Source organism: Mytilus trossulus, chromosome 4, assembly GCF_036588685.1.
Source record: "Mytilus trossulus isolate FHL-02 chromosome 4, PNRI_Mtr1.1.1.hap1, whole genome shotgun sequence".
Lineage (NCBI taxonomy): Eukaryota > Metazoa > Mollusca > Bivalvia > Mytilida > Mytilidae > Mytilus > Mytilus trossulus.
Window position 1 is genome coordinate 71,361,263 of NC_086376.1, and position 25,239 is coordinate 71,386,501.

The following is a 25,239-nucleotide window of genomic DNA, read 5'->3' on the forward strand; positions in this document are numbered from 1 at the left end:
GGTAACTACACTAAATAAACATTAAACAATAAAGGGTAAGTATTGAGACCTCAAAAACTAATGTAAACCAGTCAAATTTCATGTGTCTACTTATCTAGATTAATGAATTAAAAAAGCCTGACATAATTGTATAGGCACTTTTCTATACATGAAGACTCTATGTCTTTTGCTTAATGAGTTTCTCTTTTACTGTCTCCCTGACATTAAACCTTACTTCACCTGCTATACATTAAAGTATCACACTTTGTTAGTCAAAAGACTGGAAAGAGTTGCTACTTGTTCATCAAGGGGATAAACAGTGTAAAATGAAAGGTATGAAAATTGCAATGTGGCATAATTGTTTTCAATAAAAACCCTTGGATCTAAACTAAGCCTTCCCGTCATGTTTACAAATATAAACCTTAAATTATATATCTATGAGGGAATCATTCGTTCTAGAAATATAGACCCTTCTTACCACACCAAATTTTCTATGATACTATAAAAACAGTGAATAGATTTCACATTCACATGTTACATAAATCATCTTTCCTGGTGTAAATTTCAAATAGACATTTATCAAAACAACAAAAAAACAAGAATGTATACATAGTACAAGGATGCCCCATCTGCACTATCATTTTCTATGTTCAGTGGACCGTGAAAATGGTATAAAAACTCTAATTTGGCTTTATAGTTAGAAAGATCATATCATAGGTAGCATGTGTACTTAGTTGATTGGACTTCAATCTCATCAAAAACATCCTCAACCAAAAACTTAAACCGGGACAGACGGACGAACAGAAAGATGAATGAATGAACCTAAGACCAAAAAACATAATGCCCATAAATGGAGCATAAAAGCAAAACAGTCAAATATCAAAACTATCTTATATGTGTATTTCTTTCTGAAAAGATATTGATTGTAAAATAATATTTTCATTATATAAGGTATTGATCGAATATTTTCACAAACTACATCACCCATGAAATAATAAAAACAGCCATTACAAAGCCCTATTTTTGAGACAATTATGTAAAATGTCACTTCTTTAAATTTACAGAACACATTGATTACATATAACCAACAACTCATTCAAATAATAATGGAATAATATTGTTTAAACCACTGTGACTGTGACTAAATATTTGTGTGAAGATGCCTGTAGGTTTGTTTTGTAAGACAACAGTAATAAGGTTCATCCTATACAAACATTAAATGTCTATGATGAAAAGATATACTGCCTCAAGTCATGAAAATCATCTATTAAATTTAAAGTGAACACATAAATGTATATGTATAGACATTCTGTTTCTATTACACAGGATTTTTTTCTGACTATTGATATCTTTAAATGAAAACAAGAAAATGTGCTGCTTTGTCCCATCACTAAAACATTTTTATTGTTATGTAACATGATAATAAAGACTTATCCCTTTAATCCACATTTTATATTCAGACCACAATTGATGGAAGAAATAGATATTTTCTGTCGAAAGTGATAACCATTTGATTCTTGTTTAGCCCATATTGCTGCAGCCCATTCCACAAAAGAGAGAAAATAGGTGGGAAATATTTCCAGGACTATGACATGTAGATATTATTATCGCTATTTTGTGCATTTTTCCTTTGATCTTTTTTTGTGATAATTTTCATATCATACTTCTCGCATGAGATGAAAAAATTATCGCTAGAAACTAAGGAGTCATGTGGCGTTACTAAGGAAATTGACATGAAATTGACAACGTCGTCTTAGGTAAAATAGCGATAAACAGATTATCATTGGTCATCTCAACTCGGTTGCTTTTCTCACTTTCGCTGTACCAGCTCAAGCGAGAAAACCAATCTCGTTGAGATGACCAACGATAATCTATAAATATAATGTTTATACCTAATAGACAGGGGCTCTGATAAAACTGAAAAATTATCTACTGTATCTAAGTTACTTAATTTTGACGTAATGTACTTTTAATACGGACTTCAAACCTATAATGCTTGAAACCTTGGTATCTTAAACATGATTTAAAGCTTCTTTTAAAACCAATATAGATAGATCAATGTTTAAATCACATTTTTGTGAATGATTATCAATAATTTAAATATTTAGCCTTGCAATATAGTGTCAGGTTAATACAAAATAATTGGGGCAGAACAGGATTATATACAATACTCAGCTTACTACATTACGTTAAATATGTCTGGTTGAACAAATATCAACATATCTCAGTTTAGGTCAAACATAATGGGAATAAGTCGGATAAGGCCATCCATGGATTTCATTCATTACTGAATTAAGGAGATGTGAATTATAAATCAATGCATCCTTTCAATGCATAAAGTCTATTAGACTTCAAGCCTTCGATAATCAATAGAAAGGTATCTGTACAATAGGTCTAGCCTTAAATTATCATAAGCTCAATTTGTGACTAAATGAGAAGACATCATCCAGAGATATGCCCTTAAATAACAAGATCACCAAAGAACTGAAAACATAAGATACCGTAGTATAAACATACAACCACTGACAAGATTCCATTCTTGGAACAAACTTTTGATCATACAGCTTTTCCATATTTAGGTCTGATAAATCCATTGGGTTTCAAATGTTCTTTTTGTCAATGAATATAAAAGAATACCAGCAATTTATTAGTCAGGTATTGTCTTTACCTTGCTGTGAGCTTTGAGTTTCTTGGTTCACTTTTTATTGGTTACAGCTTAGATGAGGCACAGCAATACAACAACACTTCAATTGAAACATGCTAATTTCCAGAGTATTTGTGGCATGTGCATCCACGACATAGCTCTTTTTGAAATTTGTAAATAACCATTCAAATGTAATAGTGGGACATATAATTATACATACCTTTTTCATACTGTGATTCCTTAGAAACTGTGTCTGGCTTGTCCATTACTAAAATTAGAAATTTTAGTGAATTGATGTTTTGAAATGATTGAACTATTAATGGCAAATCATAAAACATTTATAAAAGAACAAAAATGATGAAAGACATCTAAAAACTAAGAAAAACATCTTACAATTAATTTATTCATTTTTGGATAACAGCACTTTCTTGAGAATTATGGCCTCTTAGGAGGAATATATCATTGTGGTAAAAACAGATATTACTATCAAGCAGTTTTTCAGTCTTACATGCATGATTTTTTTAATTGTTTTTGGCTTTCAACTAGGTGTCAGTAATTGTGAGTACTCTCTGGTCAGTACTACATGTATTTTTGTTGTGGTGATGTATAAGTTCCTGTCCTAATCCAATCTGAGTGTTTAGTGAGATGTATTTCTATTTGTATCAATCTGATTTCAGCATGATTTTTATAGATTGATGTTATGTTGTACTGTAACACAAATGTTTCAGATTTGGGGAAAGGTGGGTGCTTTCAAACAAGTTTAACCCTGCAACATTTATGTGCCTATCCCAAGTCAAGAGCTTGTAATTCAGAGCTTGTTGTTTGTTGCTGTGTAAAAATTTTGTTTTTTTGTTCATTATTTTGTATATAAATTAGGCCACTGTTTTTTTTTGTTTTTACATTTGGCACTTCGGAGCCTTTTTAGTTTTAAAGCTGACCATGCATGTAGGCTTTGCTCATGGTTGAAGGCTTTACATTGACCTATAGTTGTTAATTTCTGTGTCATTTAGTCTCTTTTCAAGAGTTGTCTCTCATTGGCAATCATACCGCCTCCTTAATTATTATACAAATGAAATTAATATAAGGTGACCTGTGAGCTTCAGCCCACTATCAATAACCCCACCATATGTATTCAATAAACAGGAAGTTAAGTTATTGATGTGTTATTACCTACCATCAAAATATATACAGAGAAACAAAAACAAACCAAATTTCAGGAATATGACAGTTGTTATCCATTTGTTTGATGTTTTTGAACTTTTGATATTGCCATTTGATTAGGGACTTTCTGTTTTGTATTTTCCTTCTAGTTCAGCATTTTTGTGATTTTATTTTTTATTAATTATTGCTATTACTTACTTCCAAAATATATGCCAAGAAATACTGCAATACCTATGACTAACAGGAGAACTATAATAATGATTGCTAGCAAACATCTACTTCTCTTCTTTCTGTAAGTATCTACAATGATAAATAATTGTTTCCTATTAATAAAATGCTTACTTTTGCATTTGTCGCTTAATAGTTTGTAACCCCTTGGACTCTCTCTTAAGAAACAGACCAGGATCTCTGTCATTAAACTTTATTCAGTTGTCAAAGTATAAAATTTATTTTTCAAAACACTAAACCCAGTAGTTTAATCCAGCACAAAAATCATACTCAAAATTTGTAGGACCACAATGTCTGGGGAAAGTAATACCTTAAAATTACATTGAGATTTCAATGTAATCAATTACATTATAATTCCATTGCAAATGAAATTAATTACAATACAATTACATTGTTAATTAGATTAATTAGTCAATGAAAATAATTACATTACAATTACATTGTTGATGAATTAACTGCATTACAATTACATAGTCAATGAAATTAATTACATTGCTAAAATTTTATCATATAGCATTGAATGTAACCAGCTTTATAGTATAAGGCCTTTTTCTAATCAGTTTCAGCTTTGAAGCATTTGTAATAGCATTATTGAGATCTGAAAAATTAACAATATTGATATCTTTGATGTTGTCTTTCCTAATAAGTAACAGGACCTTGATTTTTATCCTTTTAGTTAAAATTTTCTTTTAAAATTACAATTCTTTTTTATTTTGGCCTAGATTTAAAACTGTGTTATTGAAAGTTTTCTACTGTGTTAACAGCAGATGTCAGTGGTAATTGAATGCTTCAGTGAATAGGCAGCTTAGAAAGCCCTTCATGAAAGGAAGATCTTTCAAAGAGAAAACTTCATCCATGTCTTCTGCTTTGAATAAAAGCATTGTATGGATATATCAAAGAAATGAAAGAATTATTTTTAAAGTGGTATAAATTTTACATTGGGTAGAAAATAAGAACTATGCTGTGTTTATCATTGGCAATGCAAGGATAAAAGAGTGGTATGCACCTTCAAATTGTACACAATGTTGTTAACTTTGGCACATTCAATGTTCAGTTTATATAATCTTGTTTAAATTCTTTAAATAATTTGTATTAATCTTATAATCAATTAAAGCATGGCCATGACATTTTACATTTCTGTAAGGTTAATCTATTTAAAAATGAGACAAAACAACTTTAACATGCATAATATTACACAATGATTCAATGATTATTTTTTTATTTATTTTTCTTTCTTGTAATATTGTATTAATTGTTATGTTTGGGAGGAAAGTTTATTTTTAAAAAATGAAATTAAAAGCATTTTTGCTCAAACTATTTACTTGATCTGTATACATAAACAAAATACTGTTCTCACATGACAAACTTTTGTAAATAGTAAAAGTTTTAATCCCCATCATGGGTCATGTGTCATCCACAAACACCTTGCAAATTAAAAGGATTTAAATTAGTCACATCTTAAACAATAATAATGAAGTAAGTATTGAACCAGAGCTTCTGAAACGAAGAAAAAAAATCAGCCTTCATTGTACCTACCAAATTTGATTTGATGTGGCATGTTATCACGTTCTTTGGATGAATAATCTATATATTTATTGGGCAAACTGTCACTACTTTTGCTACGTTCACTGTTTGTCTTTTGAGCCAATTTTTGTAAATTTGCAGAACTATCTTTATAGTCTTTAAAATGAAAATACTCCGTTTTCCTTTTATCAGCAGCAGCCAAACTTTTTGTTTCTCTCATCTGTGGCACATCCTCGTTACCACAGACATCAACACTATCAGTACTGATATAAGCGTGATTTATGTATGCTGCACCCTGGGTTTCTGGATGAGGAACATTATTGTCACCAGATGACATCCCATCCTTCCCTATAGTACTAGTGTTAATCACATTTTCACCACCTTTGCCACTCTCAAGGTCACCTGTTTCCATCATTTTATGCCGTATCCATTAAAATAAACATGCTTTTTATATTCCTATTGTTAACACTAATGTAAATCCAATCTTAATTTGCTACAATCGGGGATCTTCCTCAAAATTATAGACTTAAGTTTTATATCCACACACCCAAGTTTAAATATACAATAAACAAGTTATATAGCAGTTATTTTTTATACACGAATTAAATTAGGTATGGTTGTTTTGCATGGATGGAGCAATGTCAATACACATTGTAATTATAGATACATTTGAACTTCACGAACCATGATAAGTTTTTCTTTAAAGCCCTATGAATATTTAAAGGAAGATCAATGTGAAAATGCAGAATGAATTTGTTTTTACGGTATGCAGTATAAAGCCTTTTCACTTACATAATTATTAAGTTCATATGTGAATGAACCTCATTGTTTTTGGATTTTATGAAGAATATCTAGTATAACATATATTGTTTTAGACTTCTACCCTTTTAAAATTTTGATCAGAATAAAATAGAAAATTCTAGTATAAGTAAATCAAAAGTCAGTAAAGTGGCCATGCATAAAAACTTCCAAAAACACATGTCAGTAGCCTGTAAGTCAGTGGTTGTCGTTTGTTGATGTGTTACATATTTGTTTTTCATCATTTTTTAAAATAAATAAGGCCGTTAGTTTTCTCGTTTGAATTGTTTTACATTGTCTTATCGGGGCCTTTTATAGCTGACTATGCAGCATGGTGACCTATAGTTGTTAATGTCTGTTTTTGTCTCTTGTGGACATTTGTCACTTTGGCAATCATACCACATCTTCTTTTTTATAAGGTGTAAAGCTAATTGCTTAAATTTTATTTAATCCTATAATTCTGGAAACTAAGTACATGTACCTACAAAATTTCTGAATCTAAGGGACCTTAAGTTGTACTGTTATACCACGGTCCCAGGTTAGGGAAGGGTTGGGATCCCACTAACATGTTAAACCCCACCACATAATTTATGTGTCTGTCCCAAGTAAGGGGCCTGTAATTCAGTGGTTTTTGTATGTTTGTGTGGTACCTTTCTGCTTTTCGTTAATTTTTTATATAAATAAGGCCGTTAGTTTTCTCATTTGAATTGTTTTACATTATCTTATCAGGGCCTTTCATAGCTAACTACGCGGTATGGGCTTTGCTCATCGTTGAAGGCCGTATGGTGACCTATAGTTGTTAATGTCTGTTTTTGTCTCTTGTGGACATTTGTCACTTTGGCAATCATACCACATCTCCTTTTTTATATTACATTTCAAAATCACAACAACAGTGTAAATTTTCAAGAAAATGAACCCAAGAGCACTCATTTTGAGTGTGCTACATTTAAAAGAATGCCTTAAATCTGAAGATAACTCTGGAATGACAAATAAGAAATAAATTTTAAATGGAAATGGACCTCAATTCAACCAATCACACAACATCAAAAAGAGGGTGTAGAAATGATGTCAAATATGATTTTTTATTATATTATTATGCTCGATCTCCATGTTGTCATCAGTAACATATCAATATTTGAAAAGCATAATTAAAATGCTCTCAAATTACAGCATGACAATGACTTAAACATCCATTTTCCAATCAAAAAAGACCATTAATATCTGAATAGAATTTGTGAAAACCACAAATATTGAACTTGATTTCAATTTTGTTATTAGTGACAACATATAAAAATTTGAAAAGCACTCATAGTTAAACAATTCTCAATTCTCCAGTGGTTGCATGGGAACTCAAAATGGTGCCATTTTCAAATAAAATCTGGATCATAACATAACTCATTGACAGGGGAAAAAACTCACTATTAAACTTAACTCAATTTTTTATCAGCATGATGTGCAACTTTCCAATAAATCAAAAACGGCAAAAGTGAAAAATTGCAATTAATTATAGGGTACAAAATTTAAAGGTAGCTTTCTTTTACTACATGTATTATCAGCAAGAACGAAGTTCAGAGTAAACTTATCTAAGCATTGCTTTAAAATTAACAGTTCTGTACCTACAGTTATACATGTATAAGGACAATTGGTAAATTGTCTGAATTCACCCTATTTTTGCCACTGTATTGTCTATCCTACTGTCTCATATTTTCTATTTGACTGTTCCCCCTAGATATTATATGGCTTGTATTAACTTTATGTGTTATCATATAAATAAGTCCATTTGATCATTAGAAAAAAATAACTGAGTAAACTACACCCCTAATATACCTTCACTACAGTTTTAAGGATATATTTAACTTCATATCTGTTATAGATATACTTTCACATATTTATTCACCAAAGGTTATTTTTTTGGCTAATAATGTTGTTGAATTCTCTTCCTGATATTTTTTTCTTCTCTCAACCAAAACATGCATACAGCAGTTTTTCAAGATATTCAGTTTTACCGGTTGTACATAAAGTCTTATTTTGGTACTAAACAAGATTTCAACCTTGACCACAATATTTAGTTGAAATTAAAACAAAATGCTGAATTCATCTGAATTTTATTTTTTCTTGTCACAATCCCTAGACACTTTGGGTTCTAACTTACAATACTCCTTGACATTTTTATATCTATCCTGCCATTATTGTCTGCTTACATTGTATATGGTACATTAAATCTTTTCACATCAAACATACCAAATAGATACATATCAATACAAGAATAAAACATATACAATGGTATAAAAAAAGAAAAGAGTTTTGTTTACAAATCTAATCGAAATAAATAAATATTAATTATTCAAATATCCTCCATCTGTTATCTATTATTCATTTCTGAATTAGTTATTAATACAATTAGCATCCAAATAATTGTTAGGATCAGAAAAAGTATCGTGTTTACAGCAAAAGATGATCAAATAAACAAAATCATGTTCTCATGAAGTGAAGATGAGGAAAACAAAAATATACTGTTCACAACACGTGGAATCCAATCAGACCATGTCCTTTTAACAGAGAGAGAAGACCAAACAGACAAAATATCCTATTCACAGAGAGAGAAGACCAAACAGACAAAATATCCTATTCACAGAAAGGGAAGACCAAACAGACAAAATAACCTATGCCCTGAGAGAGAAGACCAAACAGACAAAATATCCTATTCACAGAGAGAGATTACCAAACAGAAAAAATATTCTATTCACAGAGAGAGAAAACCAAACAGACAAAATATCCTATTCACAGAGAGAGATTACCAAACAGAAAAGATATTCTATTCACAGAGAGAGAAAACCAAACAGACAAAATATCCTATTCGCAGAGTGAGAAGACCAAACAGACAAAATATCCTGTTGAAAGTGAGAGAAGACCAAACAGACAAAATATCCTATTCACAGAGAGAGAAGACCAAACAGACAAAATATCCTATTCACAGAGAGAGAAGACCAAACAGACAAAACATCCTATTCGCAGAGTGAGAAGACCAAACAGACAAAATATCCTGTTGAAAGTGAGAGAAGACCAAACAGACAAAATATCCTATTCACAGAGAGAGAAAACCAAACAGACAAAATATCCTATTCGCAGAGTGAGAAGACCAAACAGACAAAATATCCTGTTGAAAGTGAGAGAAGACCAAACAGACAAAATATCCTATTCACAGAGAGAGAAGACCAAACAGACAAAATATCCTATTCACAGAGAGAGAAGACCAAACAGACAAAATATCCTTTTCACCGAGAAAGAAGACCAGACAAAATATCCTCTTCACAGAGAGAGAAGATCAAAAAGACAAAATATCCTATTCACAGAGATAGAAGACCAAACAGACAAAATATCCTATCCACAGAGAGAGAAGACCAAACAGACAAAATATCCTATTCACAGAGAGAGAAGATCAAAAAGACAAAATGTCCTATTCACAGAGAGAGAAGACCAAACATAAAATATCCTAGGCACAGAGAGAGAAGATCAAAAAGACAAAATATCCTATTCAGAGAGATAGAAGACCAGAAATATCCTGTTCACAGAGGGCGAAGACTAAACAGACAAAATATCATGTTAACAGAGAGAGAAGACCAAACGGACAAAATATCCAGTTTTCAGAAAGAGAGATGACCAAACAGACAAAATTTCCTGTTCACAGAGAGAGAGGACCAAACAGACAAAATATCCTGTTTACAGAAAGTGAAGACCAAACAGACAAAATATCCAGTTTTCAGAAAGAGAGATGACTAAACAGACAAAATTTCCTGTTCACAGAAAGTGAAGACTAAACAGACAAAATATCCTGTTCACAGAAAGTGAAGACTAAACAGACAAAATATCCTGTTCACAGAAAGTGAAGACTGAACAGAAAAATATCTGGTTCACAGCAAAATATCCTGTTTACAGAAAAGACCTGACCAAATGTCCTGTTCACAGAACAGGCCTGACCAAATATCATTTTTCTAAAAAAGGTCTGACCAAATATTCTGTTTGCAGAAAGGTTTAACCAAATTAGCAAAAAAGCATTTTAAAAGTGGACAGTAAAGGATTAAAATTGTGTATTAAGCGTCTGCAAAATGTCAAATAATATAAACACATATTCAGTTTCATGATATGTCTTCAAGATAGAATTCTGCATTATCTCAAAATATGAAGTGATCACATAGATCCTGGCTGAGTCAAAGACTGTTAACACCAAGGCATGTCTCACTAGTGTGACTTTATCACAACCTTTAAAAACTGTTAATTTGTTGACATCATAAACTGACAAGTCTTGCTTCTACATATTTTGACCAGGAAGGACAAAAATGTTTTAAAGTGGTCAAATTATGGATTTTTTTTTCTACATACATAATATTGTATAGATAAAAGATTTTTAAAAGAAATAGTTATGTAATCAAACATTCCACAAAAGAAACCAAAAAATATGGGTGATTACTTAGTAAAAGTATTTTTAAGGAAGAACTTCATTTCCTCAATTGATTATTTAATGCGTAATTTGTGGTAACAGTAATGATATGTGCCAAACCTTTATCCCATATTATTTTCATAACATTGATTTCATAGTTTTGAAATTTATAGTCATAAAACTGACATTAAAAGCATATTAAGTTACAATGTACCCAGTTTTTGTCCTTGAGTGCAATGATAAGGTTCAATTCTACTCCGTTGGTTAAAATACTAATAAATACAGATTCATGGAATGCAGGAATCTATAATATTGACTGTTTGACAAATATGATAGATAGATAGATAGATAGATATATCTTTATTCTCATTAACTAAATAACATAGTTACAGAGATGATAATATATACAATACAACATATTTTGCATGTGTGAAATATACATAAATAAATGTAGTTTAACCAGGAGGACAGACTTCCCTGATATATAGTTTATAAATCTACACAATTTTTCTAGTAAGACAATATTGACTGTAGTGAATACATTTTTAAATTTAAGAATATTAACATTTGTACAACAATAGTGTGGTAAATATTTATATCGTTCTTTTTTTAAAAAAGGACAAGACATTACATAATGGAATTCATCGCCTATCATAAATCACTATAACACAGCCCCCTTTGAAACAGGAAATCAAAACAGTAAAAATAATAACTATGTTTGAACTACAACTTTTATCAATGAACACAAAATACAGGATTACAAAAACCAATGTCTCTTTATTTTTAAGAAGCTCAATGAAATTCAAACTGAGTTACACAGTATTATTCCTTTTCTTTCAATCTTAACACATTTTAAAGGCCAATATTTATTACGTGATTTTTATGTATTAGAGTCAATAAACTTTTGTGATATTTATCTGACAAGAGTAATACAAGTACTTTGTTGTCCTCTAAAAAATAAAATGAATTAAATCTTTACAAACTGTAAAGTCCCATTTTATACACTCCTTTTGTAAATTCCATGTGAAGATAAGACTATCTGATCAATATAACAAGGAAATATTTTCAATTTACCATATTTTAATAAGTGAAATTACGGCAGACTGTATACACATTCAAGATTTTAATAATTGAGTGATATCAGAGAATCACTAACCAAAAACATGGCATAAAATTATATGTAAATGAAAAGAGTTCATTGTAGTTTATTTAATGAATAAATTCTATTGTTTTAGAAATTTATTTAATATATTTATTTATTCATTTTCATTTATTACTCTAAATTCAGAAATTATTGCGAAAAATGTGACAGGGTTATATTTACAATAATTTAAAATCATATTTACATATTTTTTACATGAATTAAACAGGATTTTTCTCAATATCACAAAAATTGAAATTGTATTTTGGTCTAAAATGATAAAATCACAATTATAAATGCATGCAATAATTTCTGAAAATACATTCCATATTATAATGAATGTCCATTGACCAAATTAATTCAATTTAATGTGAATTGGTCAAATTTCATCAATAATTATGACTGACCATAAAACTCTTTAGAATTTCAGATTACATTCATATAACTATCAATAATAGATTTCACTTCCTTCTTTCCTCAATAATAAGTGATGTTGAAAACTTGACCACAATATTTAGTTGAAATTAAAACAAAATGCTGAATTCATCTGAATTTGATTTTTTCTTGTCACAATCCCTAGACACTTTGTGTTCTAACTAACAATAATCATTTACATTTTTATATCTATCCTGCCATTATTGTCTGCTTACATTGTATATGGTACATTAAATCTTTTCACATCAAACATACTAAATAGATACCTATCATTACAAGGATAAAACATATACAATGGTATAAAAAAAGGAAAGAGTTTTGTTTACAAATCTGATCAAAATAAATAAATATTAATAATTCAAATATCCTCCATCTGTTATGTATTATTCATTTCTGAATGAGTTATTAATACAATTAGCATCCAAATAATTGTTAAGATCAGAAAAAGTATTGTGTTTACAGCAAAAGATGATCAAACAAACAAAATCATGTTCTCATGAAGTGAAGATGAGGAAAACAAAAATATACTGTTCACAACACGTGGAATCCAATCAGACCATGTCCTTTTAACAGTGAGAGAAGATCAAACAGACAAAATATCCTATTCACAGAGAGAGAAGACCAAACAGACAAATTATCCTATCCACAGAGAGAGAAGACCAAACAGACAAAATATCCTATTCACAGAGAGAGAAGATCTAACAGACAAAATATCCTATTCACAGAGAGAAACGACCAACCAGACAAAATATCCTATTCACAGAGAGAGAAGACCAAACAGACAAAATATCCTATTCACAGAGAAAGAAGACCAAACAGACAAAATATCCTATTCACAAAGAGAGAAGACCAAAAAGACAAAATATCCTATTCACAGAGAGAGAAGACCAAACAGACAAATTATCCTATCCACAGAGAGAGAAGACCTAACAGACAAAATAGCCTATTCACAGAGAGAGAAGACCAGACAGACAAAATATCCTATTCACAGAGGGAGAAGACCAGACAAAATATCCTATTCACAGAAAGAGAAGACCAAACAGACAAAATATCCTATTCACAGAGAGAGAAAACCAAACAGACAAAATATCCTAGTCACAGAGAGAGAAGACCAAACAGACAAAATATCCTATTCACATAGAGAGAAGACCAAACAGACAAAATATCCTGTTCACAGAGAGAGAAGACCAAACAGACAAAATATCCTATTCACATAGAGAGAAGACCAAACAGACAAAATATCCTGTTTACAGAAAGTGAAGACTAAACAAACAAAATATCCTGTTCACAGAAAGTGAAGACTGAACAGAAAAATATCTGGTTCACAGAAAGGCTAGAGACCAAATGAGCAAAATATCCTTTTTCTAAAAAAGGTCTGACCAAATATTCTGTTTGCAGAAAGGTTTAACCAAATTAGCAAAAAAGCATTTTAAAAGTGGACAGTATTCACAGAGAGAGAAGATCAAAAAGACAAAATATCCTATTCACAGAGAGAGAATACCAAACAGACAAAATATCCTATTCACAGAGAGAAAAGACCAAACAGACAAAATATCCTATTCACAGAGAGAAAAATCCAAACAGACAAAATATCCTGTTCACAGAGAGAGAAGATCAAACAGACAAAATATCCCATTCACAGAGAGAGGAGACCAAACAGACAAAATATCCTATTCACAGAGAGAGAAGACCAAACAGACAAAATATCCTATTCACATAGAGAGAAGACCAAACAGACAAAATATCCTGTTCACAGAGTGAGAAGACCAAACAGACAAAATATCCTATTCACAGAGAGAGAAGATCAAACAGACAAAATATCATATTCACAGAGAGAGAACACCAAACAGACAAAATATCCTATTCACAGAGAAAGAAGACCAAACAGACAAAATATCCTATTCACAGAGAGAGAAGACCAAACAGACAAAATATCCTTTTCACAGAGAGATTAGACCAGACAGACAAAATATCCTTTTCACAGAAAGAGAAGACCAGACAAAATATCCTCTTCACAGAGAGAGAAGATCAAAAAGACAAAATATCCTATTCACAGAGATAGAAGACCAAACAGACAAAATGTCCTATCCACAGAGAGAGAAGACCAAACAGACAAAATATCCTATTCACAGAGAGAGAAGATCAAAAAGACAAAATATCCTTTTCACAGAGAGAGAAGACCAAACAGACAAAATATCCTATGCACAGAGAGAGAAGATAAAAAAGACAAAATATCCTATTCACAGAGAGAGAAGACCAGACAAAATATTCTCTTCACAGAGAGAGAAGATCAAAAAGACAAAATATCCTGTTCACAGAGGGAGAAGACTAAACAGACAAATTATCATGTTAACAGAGAGAAGACCAAACAGACAAAATATCCTATTCACAGAGAGAGAAGATCAAAAAGATAAAATATCCTATGCACAGAGAGAGAAGACCAAACAGACAAAATATCCTATGCACAGAAAGAGAAGATCAAAAAGACAAAATATCCTATTCACAGAGAGAGAAGACCAGACAAAATATCCTCTTCACAGAGAGAGAAGATCAAAAAGACAAAATATCCTGTTCACAGAGGGAGAAGATTAAACAGACAAAATATCATGTTAACAGAGAGAGAAGACCAAACAGACAAAATATCCTATTCACAGAGAGAGAAGACCAAACAGACAAAATATCCTATTCACAGAGAAAGAAGACCAAACAGACAAAATATCCTATTCACAGAGAGAGAAGACCAAACAGACAAAATATCCAGTTTTCAGAAAGAGAGATGACCAAACAGACAAAATTTCCTGTTCACAGAGTGAGAGGACCAAACAGACAAAATATCCTGTTTACAGAAAGTGAAGACTGAACAGAAAAATATCTGGTTCACAGAAAGGCATGAAAGGCTAGAGACCAAATGAGCAAAATATCCTTTTTCTAAAAAAGGTCTGACCAAATATTCTGTTTGCAGAAAGGTTTAACCAAATTAGCAAAAAAGCATTTTAAAAGTGGACAGTAAATGATTAAAATTGTGTAAAAAGCGTCTGCAAAATGCCAAATAATATAAACACATATTCCGTTTCATGATATGTCTTCAAGATAGAAATCTGCATTATCTCAAAATATGAAGTCATCACATAGATCCTGGCTGAGTCAAAGACTGTTAACACCAAGGCATATCTCACTAGTGCGACTTTATTACAACCTTTAAAAACTGTTAATTTGTTGACATCATAAATTGACAAATCTTGCTTCTACCTATTTTGACCAGGAAGGACAAAAATGTTTTAAAGTGGTCAAATTATGGAATTTTTTTTCTACATACATAATATTGTATAGATAAAAGATTTTTAAAAGAAATAGTTATGTAATCAAACATTCCACAAACGAAAACCAAAAAATATGGGTGATTACTTAGCAAAAGTATTTTTAAGGAAGAACTTCATTTCCTCAATTGATTATTTAATGCGTAATTTGTGGTAACAGTAATGATATGGGCCAAACCTTTATCCCATATTATTTTCATAACATTGATTTCATAGTTTTGAAATTTATAGTCATAAAACTGACATTAAAACCATATTAAGTTACAATGTACACAGTTTTTGTCCTTGAGTGCAATGATAAGGTTCAATTCTACTCCGTTGGTTTAAATACTAATAAATACAGATTCATGGAATGCAGGAATCTATAATATTGACTGTCCAAATATGATAGATAGATAGATAGATCTTTATTCTCATTAACTAAATAACATAGTTACAGAGATGATAATATATACAATACAACATATTTTGCATGTGTGAAATATACATAAATAAATGTAGTTTAACCAGGAGGACAGACTTCCCTGATATATAGTTTATAAATCTACACAATTTTTTCTAGTAAGACAATATTGACTGTAGTGAATACATTTTTAAATTTAAGAATATTAACATTTGTACAACATTTGTGGTAAATATTTATATCGTTCTTTTTTTAAAAAAGGACAAGACACTACATAATGGAATTCATCGCCTATCATAAATCACTATAACACAGCCCCCGTTGAAACAGGAAATCAAAACAGTTAAAAAAAATATGTTTGAACTACAACTTTTATCAATGAACACAAAATACAGGATTACAAAAACCAATGTCTCCTTATTTTTAAGAAGCTCAATGAAATTCTAACTGATTTACACAGTATTATTTGTTTTCTTTCAATCTTAACACATTTTAAAGGCCAAAATTTATTACGTGATTTTTATGTATTAGAGTCAATAAACTTTTGTGATATTTATCTGACAAGAGTAATACAAGTACACTGTCCTCTAAAAAATAAAACGAATTAAATCTTTACAAACTGTAAAGTCCCATTTTATACACTCCTTTTGTAAATTCCATGTCAAGATAAGACTATCTGATCAATATAAACAAGGAAATATTTACAATTTACCATATTTAAGTGAAATTAAGGCAGACTGTTTACACATTTGAGATTTTATATTTTTCTTGAATGAAACATCACAATTATTTTTTTTAAAGTATGATTGGTTCCTGTGTACTGTTGAGATGAACATAAAACCATCCACATTTGAGAGGATTTCATAACAATGTTTTTTTCCTAAAATTTATTTCTTAAACCTGTTAAAATTTACTCACCATCAGAGTGCTCATCTGAGCCCCTGGCGAAGGACCCTTTATTAGTATGTGGGCCACTGTATGTGGCATTGTCGTAGTAGGCAAGTCCACCAGAGACCATTCCATCTTTTCTTTCACCATTCTTTACACCAGGGTCACTCTGTGAGTACCAAGAATTAGCCTTGTTAGTATAATCATGGTCAGGAAGATGCAGCTTATGGACATTATACCAGGAATTCTGATATAAACAAAAAAATCATCATGAAATATATGATATAGTATTATAGTTATATGATATATTTTTTTTACCTTATTTTAATAGCATGTTTAATGGTTACCAACATAAGTTGTTATAGAAACAAGGAGTCTTTCTTTTGTTTTTTCAGAGGATTTTATATATTTTTTTTAAACACATGTCAAAAATCTTTAAATCTTCTTCTTAAAACCAAAGAAAAAAATTATCTTTACCATGTGTACAATTTGCCGCTTCAGAATCTATTGAATTTTGGGTAATATTTCCAAAAACGTACACCATAATGTTGTAATTGGTTTAAAACATGTAAAACAATAGAAATTCAACCAAAGACGTAACGTTACTTTCATTTTGATGTACGAACAATGAGATTATTCATAGTCCTCTAGATTCTGAAAAAGCCAATGGTAGATTTGTAATGTTTAAAATTTTCATGAAAAACAATATGTGGTCAATGAAAATGTGTATTTTCAATTTTTATTTAGGGAAATTTTTTGGAGAGAAATAAAAAAAAACAGATTCACATTCCAGTAGAAAATTGAAAAAAAATCTGGAACAATATATTTTCTCTGGCTTTGATTTTGATTCTGTAATTGCGTAAATTCTGTGACAATATTTTGTTATAGCTTATAATCATGTGTATACATGCATATTGAATACTTCAATTATATACTATAGATGTATATATATATTTGTACTTTGTAATCATATTATTTGTCTGTAGAATCAAATTAAGTAGGGTTGACATGCAGCTGACAATGCTAAATATCTGAGCATGTCATGGTTCTTGCTAGAAGGGCATATTCCAATTCAATTCAATATTTTAAGTCTTATCCTTTCAGTGATATATAATACAACATTAAATTGAAAGTAAAATATAGGGCATAAGTGAGTTTAGGAATATAAGGGAATCAATTCTGATTTTTTTTATTAAAACAAGGAGACTTTCTTAAATCTCAAAAAGACATTTTTTGCACAAGAGAACCTTATCGTGCATCTTGTATTCATGTTATAGGTGCTAATTGAACTATTGTAATGGTTATATATGAGCTTTAATGCCTTTTTGAGCTCCTTTAAATGTTTTTCTATTCTACTCAGATCAAAACTCAGGTCAAAAACTTTCATCAGGGAAATCCCCCTTCCATGGGTAAGTTGGCAGATTTGCTTGAACACTTTTCTATAGTCTATATTCAACAACAAAATCAAGTCTAACACACCCAATCACAACAAATAACAGGATTAGCAGAATACAAACAAATTATTAAATAGAAGTTTACTAGTAAAATAAACAAATTTGTGCTCTTTTTTACCTGAACCTAAAATGAAACAAGAGTGCACATGCTGTTTTAATTATTATTGGATTCATGCTGAAAGTTTTTAATATGAAGGTTTTAATACAAGTATCACATAATGACCAAATGAACCATGATATTGAGGTCAAGGTCATTTAAACCCTGTGAGACAGATATGTACCAGTACATCTTACAATCATTCAATACAATAAATATATTAGTAGTTGAGCTATTGGTTATTGCTTATAGTGTCTGATTAACTGACCAAAAATTATAAAAATATTATAATTGATCAACGAACCATGAAAATTTGGTCAAAATCATATAAACCCTACCGACAAACATGTTAACATCACAATTGTTCCATTCACTAAACATAATTGACCTATTGCTAGTAATATTTGAGAAATAGACCATACCACAAAAACATGAAATTGCCCAAAGATTATGTATCTTCTATTCAGGTTATAGCCATGGCTGTCTTAGACTGAGGGCATTGACATGTAGATCACCAGTGAATAATTCAAACTATACATGATCCAAAAGACTTTTTATTTGTTGAATTACCATAATTGGTGCTTATATATAAATAAATAAAAGATGTGGGTATAATTAATGTCAATTGGACAAACAAAGCACATCTAGGGGTCATTTTAGGGTCTTTAACATTTTTTTTACATTGTATGACAAGTTCCTAAATCCAAAAGAATGCACTATCATTTAAAAGTACTGAAACAACTGATAATAAATCTTTTTATAATTCACCGAAATATTGGCTGCTGTACAACTCAGTAGATTTCATACAGTAATAATGTAATATATTTCATCCAGTGCAAAAAGACATTTTCTTGTGCAATATATATCAAAAGTAGTTTGTGCAGTTTCAAAACAGAAAATCTACAAATTAGGGAAATTATAATAATCCATAAAAAAAATACCAGAAGCAATGATTTAATTATGATGTCAGCATAGCCAACACACATACATACACATAAAAGTTAAAAGAAGACAAAAGTCAATTTCTAATTTTGATTAAGGCATAGATTACCTTAGCTGTATTTGGCAACACTTTTAGGAATTTTGGATCTCATTGCTTCAACTTCGTACTTTATTTGGGGTTTTTTTCAAACTTTTTTGGATTAGAGCATCACTGATGAGTCTTTTGTAGATGAAACGCGCATCTGGCGTATATATAAAATTTAGTCCTGGTATCTATGATGAGTTTATTTCCAGGTCAACATTTAAAATTTCATTTCAATTGAAGAGATTTAGATATCTCAACTGTCTCTAGAGGCCTTAAGGTGACCCTAAGTTGTCCATTTAGACTCTGGTGGAACGTTGTCTTATTGTCAATCATTCCACATCTACACATCTCAAACTTTATAGGGGTACAAATGAATTGGCTAAAAATTGGTTTCATTTGGGGTAAATAAGTTAATAAGCTGCATTTTGTGCAAAACGTAATTTCAAGTAAGGCTTTTATAAAATCACAGAATTACGCAATGTAAACCTTCAGACAATCATTTCAATTCATAAATAGCAATAAAATGCAAGACTATAAAAGTTGACCAACTATGTACAAACATTGACATATATACATGATATAACTAATCTATTCAATATATATAAAAGGTATTACGAAATCCTTACATATTTATTACCATACATGTAATTTTAACCAAGACTTTCTCTAAATGTATGCTGCTTTAATTGTACACTACAATTCAAACATTTTTCATATAATTATTTGAAGGTTAATGTCTATCTTTTTCTTTGAAATTTTTACCAGTGAAAGAATTCTGGCCTACATTTTCAAGGTTTTCTGTAAAAAAAAATTATAATCATTGATGTACAAAAAAAAAAAGTAATTTTATTTCAGTGTTTAAATGATTTTTCTTTTAAAGTATAGATAACAGCAGAAGATTTGTTAGAATCACTGGGTTTATTTTTCAGATTAAGGTCAATGGGGATATTCAAAAAGAAGACAAATTCTGCATTGTTAATGACAATATTAAATTTTGGAACAAAGTATTTTCTGGAATCATGTCATTGACAGGAAAAGATCATGAACTACACACTCCTTAATGAGATGTGTGACATTGTATCTCTTCATACTTTTGTACGGAGGGTGCTAGCTAATAAGATTTTTATTTCCCTAATATTTTGTTAAGTATAGCATCACTTTCTTTTTCATTTGTTCAACATGTATTTGAAGTGCCGATGCCTACATTTTGGTCATGAGGTGATGAAAGTCGCATAGCAGACATTTACTTAATTACCCTATCAGGTGTATTACTATGAATATATTAAACAGGTTATATTATGATTCTTGCTCAAAACTGATTTATTATTAATCGACTAAATTATCTTATTCAAAAATCATTTTTAAATTAAATTTTTCATATGTCAGGTTGTACATTTCAAACAATTTGTGTTGAACTTAGAAAAAATATCAAAAAATCAAATGTAGTTGTAACTAATTCTAATATGAATTTAAAACTTAATTATTGTCAAATAGAAGATACATCATTAAGATGTGTAATTTCATACTTTTAATCAATAGGTAAATATATGACTTCCAGGGTTAATATGACAATTAAACTTAACAATGTTTGTAGAAAACTTAAAACTGTTATCAACATACCAATCTAAATGATTTGAAACAGATGTTATTCACTAACAATTCAATTCTGTCTGATTATGACATCATGGACAGGCCATATCCAGAAATCAACGCCACTTTGCTTATTTGAATATTATACTAAAGAAATCGGATACGGGTCACGGAAATTACTAAAAATGATAGGGAATTTTGAAAAAAATGTCTTTTTTAATTTTAATTTAAGTGATAGACAGGTTGCCGGGGCAGAAAATGAATATACACAACAATATACACCATTTAAACGAAACATAATGACTGTTGTTGCAAAAATACAGGTTCCTGAGCTATTTTAAATATCGAAGCGAGAGGCCTTTAACATTGCAGTGTAAAATACAGGCTAAAATGGCTGAAACCTCAAATTTGCCAACTTCGTGTTGAAAATTGGCTTACAAGGTCATTACAAAAATATGTTGCCGGGGTGGATTTTGAAACTTGAATTTCCAAAGAATAAGCAAGTCCAAACCTTCTATGTGTAGTCGTTGAACTCTAGGTTCCCACGTAAAATTAAAATGTCACTATTTCAAGAAGAATAAACACACGAAAGCACGAAAAAACTACTAAATTCACGTTCATTGTTTTGATTTTGACCGCCTGACAACTTTACGGAAATATCAAAGTGATTGTAAATAAGGACTCTGTGACGGGCAACTTATAATATCCGTGTTTTAAAGATTTTAATGATATCAAGCCTATCAAGCCAGTCCAGTTCAAACTATTATCACGTGGTACAATTCTCATTTACATATTATGAATATTAATTAGCAAAACCACTACTCATTTCTGGCTATGCCTAAAGTTATTTTTTATTTTTAAGGATTGATCAAATCATGACTACATACACACATCTCCTTTTCTACACCAAAAATCAAATAGTTTGGGGGTTAGGGGGTCAAAATTGCTGCAAGTTTTTTTAATCCAAAATTGATTTTACATATACCCACAGTGGTTAATCAATTTTTTCCCAAATTAAGTTAAGGGGGTGGGCCTGGTGTGTCAGTGTAAAAACTGTACGTGACTTAAATTTTTTGTTATCCTACATTGAACTTCTAATGTCATCCCTAAAGTAACATTAGTTATTTCACCTTAATTGCTTAACCCAAGGAATTGTATATTTGAATATACAATTCCTTGCTTAACCTAATTAATGGTTTGAATAATTTAAAAGTGTTTTTTTTTATGTTCTTTAAACCCTCAAAATACTAAAATGTATTAAAGTGGCAGTCAAAGCAATCTTAGACTATTGTGCACTGTAACAGCCCTGTATAAAGGCACTCTGTCAACAGATCAAAAGAAGACAATCTCTCAAAAATTTTCATTAGGCCTATATGGTCTCGTGTTTTTATCTATAATTTAGATGTTCTTTGCATGTGCTTACTAATTACTGTTTACGATGGTTGTTTTTTGAAATTATCATTTTTACACAAATGTTTCAATAGCAGATCTTTCTTATAGAGATCAGCACCCATCTCTTCTTTTTCGATTTGAGTGTTCCGCCTATTTACTGTATCTGTACTATGAACAGATAGCTCATCCTTGAAAAAGTTATCAGGTACCAGTCTACTTATAATCCATGAACCATTTTTCGGTATTTATGTGAACTGTTTCCGTTCTCAGAGAAGAGTTCTCGAATGTTAAAACATGTCATTTACTAACTATTAAATGCTTGGACTATTTCTACAAGTAAAGTCTAAACTACGAACTTAAAAATAAATGACACTTTGCGAATATACTCCTTTTTCTATATAATGTTTTGAAAGTTCTATATAATTTTATGTGTACAATTGCTATTATGTTAAATTATTTAGAAGTATTTGCTATTTAGTAGTCAGTTCCACATATGTGTATATAATATGTCTCTGGTAAAGTATAATTTCCTTACTATTTTCCACTGATTGTGTGTTATGATTCCTTGCTAACATCCATATGATATCATCACATGCGCCTAAATTACCCCCCCCCCCCCCCCCCCCCCCCCCTTCTATACATAGAAGGTCGTTATCAGTTTTTATTGTATAGTATATACAGTGTGACAAATCCTTAGCTATAGCCGGTTGTGAGAGCCCTCATACTGCAATTTTCATGTTATATATAGTGTATATAATGTATGATGGCTGCTTTAACATTAATTTCAATTTGAAACTAAAAATGCTGCAGTGCAGTTTCGCAATGGTAAGACCAAACGCGTTTTTACATTTCTAAGTATCTAATGCCTAAAATCACATGATCCTACTACCGTTCATTCCCATGCCGGTCATGGTTACAAAATTGGATAATTGTAAACAGTTATATATGATGTGATGGTGGTCAAGATTTGAGAAAAATACCTGAGTCAAGGAACTGTGAAATTACCCCGCGAGCTGCTATTTATTTTCGTCATACTATACTTGAAGAAATTTGTCCCCAAAAGAAATAGCAAATGATATTTGCTTTAGGATTTGCATACAACATGCATACTAAGAGGGGCGTATTTAAGTTGATGCAAACTGCATGAAACATGTAATTTACAGTGTATTCGGTGTCTGGTTGATGGTACAATTGATACATATTTCGTCGTCGGGTGGCGAGAAAATTTAGATAAACAGATGAACTGACGATGCAATATGCTGATTTTGTTCAGTTTAGTTTTTAATTAAAGAAATAAGTCAAAATCAATGAATATAAAAGTATTGTTTACAGAACGTATAAAGGTATGTACATGCTACATCTAAGCTAGTATATTTAAAGTATTTTGATAAGTTCCTTTATATCGACAGTTCATTGAATATGTGTTATACAAAAATCAATAATAATTTACTCAAGGGTGTCTAGTTATTTCAAATGGTGTTTGTGATTGTAAAAATTATTTTAATCTTTTGTATATAACGTATTTTACAGCTTTAATGGAAGACGAAATTAAAACTTAAATTTTTAATAAAATTTTTATTATTAATGTTATCATTATTCAAAAGTCTTGTTATTATTGTTATTCAGTCATGATCATTAATTTATTATTGCTATCACCAAACTTTATTTTGCGTTCAACTAAAATCTTATTCTGTCGTTATATTTCGGAAAACTGTAACAACGTAGTCTATCAACAGATTAAGACTTTTTACAATCCCCCAAAAAAATTAGGATGGTTCTTACAACAATATATCATTAGTCTGAACAAACGGTCAAAATCTTACCTCAGCGTGATTGAACCGATAACTCCCCGACATTATTAGTCCACTGTACCAGGAGATTGTTTCTCCTAAGTTTTTGAATGGTAGTATTTAGTCACTGAGAAGCTGAGAGCCTTTTAATCCAAACACTATAAGAATAATCGTTGTTTTGTACCTCTACGTAATCATATCTACACCATATAACTTTGTTTCGGATCAAAGATTTTTGAGATTTAAACACAGTTAACTCTCCGTTTTGTACCGGTCTTTCACAATCTGCGGGTAAAAACAGGCACTATAATATGATACTGGTTTCAGAAGAGTACAGTTCACGTTAGCAATTTACGCATTTACGGGTAGACCTTGTTTATCTATTAATTATTGATGGTACAAGTCGATATTTTCTTTTCAGGTGAAAAAGTCTGTGTTGAATAATAAAAGCCCTGGAGATTTATACGGTTATCACCTGTTAAAACTTCTAATCGGAAAATCAAGAACTTTATAATAAAATTTCAATATTTAAGCTTTTTACCGTTAAAAATGATATTTTCACACTTTTCAAACAATTGACTCTGACTGGACATATTCGATTTTATGCGAATTGATTTTATTATTTCCCCATAAACCGTCACGGTGGTGAATAACTTCGTTACTACTTAAAACTAGCCGATACAGTGACAAACCCATTTTTCACATTACTGACGTGTGTTCCCTTCTAAAATAAAGAAAATTAAGAGCCTACATAAAAGATGTTATAAGATTGCCAATGTAGTATAATATTACTTTCTGATTTTGTAAGGTTCTTGGGCAATTGAAAATCCTAGTTGATGGCCAATCGGTTGGAATTTTCTTTGGATTTATTCACGACTTTTGCTTTATACATTCTGGACGATTTAGAACTTGCAACGCGCGCGTGATAACATA

General features: G+C 30.6%; 1 protein-coding gene across 1 annotated transcript in view; it reads right to left on the reverse strand.

Annotated features, from left to right (window-relative positions):
- Positions 1-24,671, reverse strand: part of LOC134716784 (uncharacterized) — a 182,630-nt gene extending 157,959 nt beyond the window's left edge. Inside the window, exons 1-4 of the mRNA XM_063579792.1 lie at positions 24,340-24,671; positions 16,987-17,203; positions 3,983-4,084; positions 2,844-2,891 (exon numbers count right to left, since the gene is read on the reverse strand). Of these exons, the coding sequence (XP_063435862.1) occupies positions 2,844-2,891; positions 3,983-4,084; positions 16,987-17,203; positions 24,340-24,372 (400 nt within the window). The 5' untranslated portion in view covers positions 24,373-24,671. The remainder of the gene's footprint in view (positions 1-2,843; positions 2,892-3,982; positions 4,085-16,986; positions 17,204-24,339) is intronic.
- Between the last annotated feature and the right edge of the window lie 568 nt (positions 24,672-25,239).